The following is a 7,287-nucleotide window of genomic DNA, read 5'->3' on the forward strand; positions in this document are numbered from 1 at the left end:
AAAGAAAGAAAGAAAGAAGACTGAAAGAATGTCTATGTGAGTGAAGTCATTCCTAAGATGCACCGTGGAGTTTCTATCTCTCTGCACACCCTTTTCTCCTTTAAGAATCAGACGAAATCTTTCTCTTCTGTTTCTTTACTAGTCTGACTCCTCGTTTTGAAAGAAAGTAAAGATTCAACAAAAAAGAGAGAAACAATGAATCCTCTTGATCAGCGTCACCGGCAGCTCCTCTAACAGATCTATGTCGGCTAGTCGCTAGAGATGGAGCAGAAGTCCTGAGGTCCGTTTACTCGAGGTGTGAAATTGTTGTTCGACGAAAGCCGCTAAGACGTTCTTTCCCTGCCCTGTTTAAGGTGTTTTATCCGTGTGTGTATCTACGAATGATACCCGCACGTCTTTCTGTTCCCGCTCATCTGTCATGCTTCGTTGGCTGCTCCTACTAGAACACCGAACGTTGTGCACCTTTCTTTCTCTCATTCACCAGACAGATAGACACGCACCTGAATGTTCTTCCTTTTCTTCGCGCGTCTAGCATTTGCCCTATTTTCTTCAGGAGAAAAAGAATTATGAAGGGAGACAGCTGAGAAGAAGATGCGCGTAGGAGCGAGAAAGATAGACACAACGTATGAGGATGGTAGAGATCCGGGTGTGAAGAATGGCGGTAGTGCAACATCATTCACCGTATCCTTTCTCTTTTCTCTTCTTCATTTGCTCTTAGAAGAAACGCCTTCGTTCCTCTTCTCTTTTCCTGTCCTTGTATTCTTCTTATCTATTGTCTGTAGGAAGAGAGTCGCATGAGTCACCGAGTGTGAGGTGTGACAACAAACAGCGCATGTCTCCGGGTGTACGGACACCCCGGGCTCACAGCAGCCATTCGTTCCTTCGTTTACCTTTCCTTTCTTTCTCCTCAACATTTTCTTGCGCCCGTGTCCTTGTTCCCTTCGTCTGTGTCTTGTAAAAGCCTTCCATTGTCGTCGAATGAAAACGTTGCAAGTGCATCTGGAGATCTGTGAAGCTTTCTTGTCTTGAACATCGTCACCACTTGTCGGTAGTTAGCTAATTCAATCCGCTGTCATTCTTCCCTGGTTTTCTTCTGTTCCACCCTCCACTTTCATCTTTTCTTTTCTGTTTCCTTCGTTGGCACGTCCCATCTGTAGCCATCTTTCTTTTGTCTCTTTATCCTGGCGCTTTCTTGAGGAATACACTTTCTATTCTAAGAAAGAACAGATCAGAGCTTCTTTTTTCCTTCGAGATCTCTCTCTTCTGCAATACCGTACAACATAAGAATCTCCGCTCTTGTTTTAACTTCTCCCTAATGGTTCCTTCTTCCCTCTTCTCTCCTGGCTCAGGAATTAGCACTATTCATGTCTCTCTCTGTAATGGATTTAGTAGAAGAGATATGGGAAAAGAGCGAGGAAGAAGAAGACGACAAAGAAATCTCTCTCGAAGGAGAGTGGCCATCTAAACCTTCCTTCTTTTCTTCGTGTCCTTCTCTTGCCTCCTCTTCTTCTTCTCCGACTATTGCTGTGACTCGATGCGGTTTTGATCTCATTACACCTTCTTCTTCTTTTCTCCCAAGTTCTTCTCTCTCTGTCTCTTCTTCGTATCTTGATGGCGATTTATCGCCAACACCGCAAGTGCGTCCACTTGAGTCCCAGGAAACCGCCCATAAGAGAAGGAAGAACAACGTCCCTTCTTCTTCTTCTCCTCTCTCTGTACAAACTCGGCTCGTCGCAGGGCAAGAAGGCGGCGGTCGTGGTAAAGACCGCTCTACTATAGGGAGAGAAGAAGAGAGAGAAGAACTACCAACTCTTTTTCCCTCTCCCCTGCATCAAGATGGATCGAGCTTGCCGTTGGATGTCGCAGCTGTATGTGGAGGCATGCATGCATTGCGAGGTCTGGCAGAAGCGTTAAAGCGGATTCTTGATAATGGTGAAGGGAAAAAGAGAAGAAAGAAGACGGGGAGAGCAAAGAAGAAAACAGAAGAAAATAGAGAGGCTGCTGGGGGCGAGGGAGAAGAACACGGATCGAGTAGAACAACAGGAGATGGTGTTTGCATGACTAAGATTGATTGCCTTAGTAAAATAACGAGAGTCTTCCCTTCTTACCATATACAAGATGAAGATCTCCGTCGATCACCTCTGTTATATCGACAAGGATTTCACAGTGTTTATTTACTGCGGTCTCTCCGGAGTTCAAAGTACACCTATATAGGATATTCTGTTGATCCTATACATCGGCTTAGACAACACAATGGAGATATACCCCAAGGAGGCGCATGGAAAACCAAAAAGTAGGACGGCTCTCAGGTGTATGTACACCTCACCCCCATTTCTGAGGTGTATGTGCACTTCACTCAAATCGAGTGGTGTTTCTCAGGTGTATATACACCTCAATTGTTCTCTCTTTTTTCTCGCTTCTCGTGTATCAGACAAGGCTGACGACAGGGGTTGTCGATTCCGTTGACAAATTCCCTTTCTAATCTCTCTCATTCTGATGTAGAGATTTTCAGTCATTCTTTTCTTTTCTTCTGACGTACCAACTCCAAAAGAAGCGGTTCGTCGTGTAACGTTTCTCATTTCCCAGCGCTCTCATTGCATGTCTGCGTTGCTCGCTCCATGCATTTTTTCTCCTCCTTCCTCTTTCCTCCAACTATCTTCTTCGGTCCAACGCGGGTTTATAGAGTCACGGTATCGAGGAGATCAACGTGACTGTCGACCCGGAAAAGGGGCCCCCTACCGTGTAGATACAGATGCAGACATATAACTATATATATGGATATATATAGACATCTTTGCATCAACGTTTCTCTATCCAGACTGATTTTGATTAGCATCCACATATGTGTATGTATAGTTTCTATGCCTTTTCGTCTGTCTTTCGCAATCGCAATATTTGCACCTCCCGGAGTATTTATATTGTGAAGGCGGGGTATATCTACTAGGACACCATTCTGGAGTTGCTTTACCTTCTGGCGCGGTCTTTTCTTATCAAGACTCAGAGCTCATCGGTTTCGTTCGTGAGATACTTCGCTTTAGAGATATGTCTGTGCGGGTGTATGGGTTAACCGGTTTTGCTGCTTTTCTTCTTTTCTCTCTTGTTACTGTAGAGGTGCTGCAGTCCCTACGAAGTCACACAGAGTCGTTTCGGGGATCACCTGGTTTCTCCCGTGTAGAGATATCGATAAAGATAGACAGATAGGTAGATTAAAGATAGATAGATAGATTCTTTGGCTGTACCTTCTTTTCTACTACCCACCTCCTCTGTGTCCCTCGTTCATCTTTTTCCCTTCTTTGCTTCTTTCTGTTTTTTCTTCTCTCCTCTTTTTCTTTCAGAAATCGTCCATGGTGTTTAGTTTTAGTTGTTCACGGGTTTTTAACTTCGATTGCGGCGCTTCAGTTTGAATGGAGATGGCAACGAGCTATCGCAGCCATCGATTTCCTCGGAAAGAAGCCTTCGACTTCATCTTCACTTTCCAGGAGAAAGAAACTTGGGAATAAGAGCATTCACGATAAGCTTTCTCCTGCACCAGCGATTGACGATGGAAGTAAGAGAGGTAGTGCGAGCAAAAAGAAAGGTGATCTTTCTCGTAGTTCCTTTGTCTCCGACAGGAGTTTGAAGGGGACGTACGATGATCCAAGCTTTGAGAGAAGAGAAGGATTTGAGAGGAAGAGGAGTAACAATGTCTTGCTAAGAGATGAGGAAGAGAAACAGAACAAGGGTGATCTAGAAAGTGTCGGTTCTCTTTCTTCATCTCATCCTTCCGGTTTATCTTTTATTTCATCGCCATCACCAAGCCAGGTGTACATACACCCGAGGGACTCGAATGAGAACCGACCAGGAGAGAGGGGAGAGAAGTACGACAGGAGAGAAGACGAAGAAGACGTTGAAGGACAGGAACAAAAGAAGATAAGAAGAAGGCGGAAACAGCATCTCTTCTTCTCTCAACTGGAAGAACAAAAGAAAGCAAGAAATATCCCTCTAGGAGGTTTACGCGGTCACGGAAGTAAGCAAAACGAAGATGCTGTTCCTCGCTATAAAATGACTAGGACCGGCGGGATATGCGTAAGATCGGGGCAAAGACTTCGCGCTCTCTTGGTTCTCTTGCAATCTCCGCCGTTTAGCCGAATGCCTCTAGCTGTTCATGTCGTAGATTCTATTGTAGGTACACCCTTCTTTCGGTCGATATCTATGAGGGAGAACAGTGAGCTGATTTATTCTGCTACTTCGTCTCTGTCTCTCTTGACCTCGACTAGGGAAGGTTCATCTTCGTCCATCTCTGCATGTATTCATCACCTTAGTGAAGATAGGCGGAGAAGAAGAGAAAGGAGAGGGAGTGAAGAAGAAGGGTGGAGAGAGGCGGTATGTACAAGAAAAGAGGAGGGAAGAGAGAGAGAGAGAACAGGAAGATATTCCTCTTCTTCTTTTCTCTTACCACCTCATGTACCTGTTTCCTATGGAGATGCTTCGTTACTCCTACCCCTTATTAAGGCTGGGAATGCTTTAGCGAAAGAGGCAGAGAAGGAAAGAGGATGGACAGGGGGGAGAAGAAGAAGAAGAAACAGAGAAAGAGAAGAAGAAGATCGTTTGAGTGGAAGAGGAATCAATGGCTGTATCGGGGGGATCGATAGGAAGAGTCCTGAAGAGCTTGGTAGGGAAATAAGTGGCCCTGTAGGTGAACACGAGAGAGTGATGAGTGAAAATAGACAAGAATCGAAGCGAAAAAGAGGTGAGGAGGAAAAAGAAGAAGAAAGAGAGACCGAAGATATGACGGAAGACGACAAGGTGGTTACCTCTTTGAATCTTCAAGTTCCTGCGAATGCGTACAAAGGGAGAGAAGAGGGGAAGAATCGAGAAGAGAGGACGCCCGAGTCTTCTTCTTCTTCTTCTCATCTAATTGACGGGCGAGAAAATACTTCATCCTTTTTCTCCTCCTCTTTCTCAGCAACGCCTTCTTCGTCTTCTTCCTTTTCTTTTTCTCCTCGTCGAAGTAGCAGGTCACATAGCTGTCTCTCCACTCACGAAAACGAGAAGAGAAACACTTTATGTCTTTCTTCCGCTCGCAGGGAAGACGAAAAGAATGATGTCGAGGAAGAGAGGAGACCGAGTGAAAGAAGAAAAATAAGAGAATGTAGATGTCTAGTCTGCAAGACAAGGTTTTCTCCTGGAGACCTGGCTACGCAATGCCCTGCATGTGAAGCTTTAGCTCATATTTTATGTATTGCCCGTACGAGCATACATTCTTCTTACATTGGAAATCACGAAAGAGATTTGCATCTTTCTCTAAGAAGAAAGGATAGTCCTCTTTCTTCTCCTTCAGTTTCTTCTTCCTCCTCTTGTACAGATCTCAACGAAAGGAGTGGCGTATGTCTTCAGCGTATAAAGAATTCTGGTGATGAGGGTGTTAGGGCTGTTGGGAATGAAGCTTCGGGGAAAGAAAGGGAAAGAAAGAGCAGCAACGGATTCTCTCTTGTCCCTGACCAAATTGCATGCGTGAGATGTAAGCGAGTGATTCTGTGGGGTGAGGTCTTAGCTTTAAGTATTCGATTTCACCCCCTGTCTCCGCGGGGAGATATGAATGAAGATGGGGAAACTATATTATCTTCCTGTTTCCCTTTACCTAGAAGTTGTGAGGAGACAGTGAAAGAGAACGAAGTGAAGAGAACATTTGCTAGGGATTCAAGCGAAGAAATGAAGAAGAAGAAGAGTGAGAGTAAAAGTGACGAGAGGAAAAGAAGGAGAGATGAAGAAGAAGAAGGAGGGCAGGAGTCTACGCGTTCCTTCTCTTTTCTTTCTCCTTCCACTTGTCAATCTCTCCATACTCCTAGATCTGTGTCTCGATGGAGAAGTGACGAAAAAGAAGAAAGGGAGAACATTTGTCTGTGGATAGATGATCACGAAGAAGAAAATAAGAGGAAGAGTGATGAGGAAGAAGAAGAAGTAGAAGGAGGTCATGTCGCGTTTGGTATGGAAACTAGGATACATCGAAGAGAACGAGACAAAGAGAGAAGAGAGAAAGAAAAAAGCCGGGACCTTCTGAGAGAGGAAGATACAGCGAAGAAGACCAATGTCATTATCGATCTGTCTTGTCACTGAAGCTATAGTTCGAGAGAATGTAGAGGTAATGGACTAACGCGAGATGGAGAAGGGTGTAAAAGACGCGAGATATACAGAGCAGAGAAAGGAAAGTTCACAGGAACAGTTCACACCCGTCTATTACATCTGCGGTTCTCTGTGCTCTGAATGGAGTGATGAGGAAAGGAAAAAAAGACGAAACCGAAAGAGGAAGAGGAACAAGAAAGGTCTCTACAAAAGAAGAGAAGAAAGCAAAGAAGGGAGGTGAGAAGAAGAAGAAGGAGGATAAGATGTTTCCCTAGTGCATCTTGTGAAACCCAAGTGATTCTCAAGAATCTTGTTTTTGGTATATAGCTGAATTACATTCAGGCAGATAGATCCTGGTGAGTTGCTATGACTCTTATTATCGCTGTGGCTGTAAGAGAAGCGTAGACAGACCGTCGGTGTAAGAAAGTCTCTGAGAAAAGCTTGTCTTTGGGAAAGAAATTCGAAACATTAAAAGAAGAAGTGGACAGTTGAACATTTGAAAGCAATGAGAGTAACACCCATGAGTATGCCCTGCTTCACGTACGCGCTATATATACATATATATATAGTATGTATTTCATGTGGACAGGCACATACGTGCAAATGTATATATATATATATGTGAATGTGTGTACGATGAATCCACGTCTCTTTCAAGCTGAGAAAGAAAATGAACAGACACCGAAGAAGAGATTAACGAAGAGGTCGTCTCTCTTTCTTTGCCACAGAAAGAGAGAGAGAAGGTGTTAATGCTAAGGCCGAAGTAAAGATCTGAACGTCATTTGTTTTCTTACGAAGACTCCTGCCGGGAACTCGCCTCTTTTCATTAGAAAAGTAAGAGAAGGAGAAGCGTGTCAGTTGAGAAAGCGAATAGTGATGTTTTTCCCAAGAAGAAACTGAATTCCTTTCTTTGTCTCCGTTTCTCTTCATCATATTCGAGGAATCCACGAGGACACTTTCCTACTCGCTTTGCGCCCCGAGGATAAAGATAGAGTAGAACAGATATCGAGGGAGTGTTTTCATGAGAAGACTTCTTCCATATCTGTTCTACTGTAGAGATGGATCTACATGCGCCTGTAATCTTATTGTATTATAAAAGCATAGCTAAGATGATTAGGATAGTAGAGATTGAACCAATCGAACACATTGTGTTAATATAAGTAATAAAATCGGGATAATCTGGTA

At 43.9% G+C, this 7,287-nt stretch overlaps 1 protein-coding gene across 1 annotated transcript; it reads left to right on the forward strand.

The window, feature by feature from the left end:
• The first annotated feature begins 778 nt into the window (after positions 1–778).
• CSUI_010638 (giy-yig catalytic domain-containing protein) lies at positions 779–6,647 on the forward strand. Its single transcript, XM_068070740.1, has 2 exons — positions 779–2,293; positions 3,336–6,647. The coding sequence occupies exons 1-2, from the start codon at positions 1,365–1,367 to the stop codon at positions 6,094–6,096; spliced, it is 3,690 nt and encodes a 1,229-aa protein (XP_067917284.1). The 5' UTR covers positions 779–1,364; the 3' UTR covers positions 6,097–6,647.
• The last annotated feature ends 640 nt before the right edge of the window (positions 6,648–7,287 follow it).

The sequence above is a fragment of the Cystoisospora suis genome (assembly GCF_002600585.1).
Source record: "Cystoisospora suis strain Wien I chromosome Unknown contig_7909, whole genome shotgun sequence".
Taxonomy (NCBI): Eukaryota; Apicomplexa; class Conoidasida; order Eucoccidiorida; family Sarcocystidae; genus Cystoisospora; species Cystoisospora suis.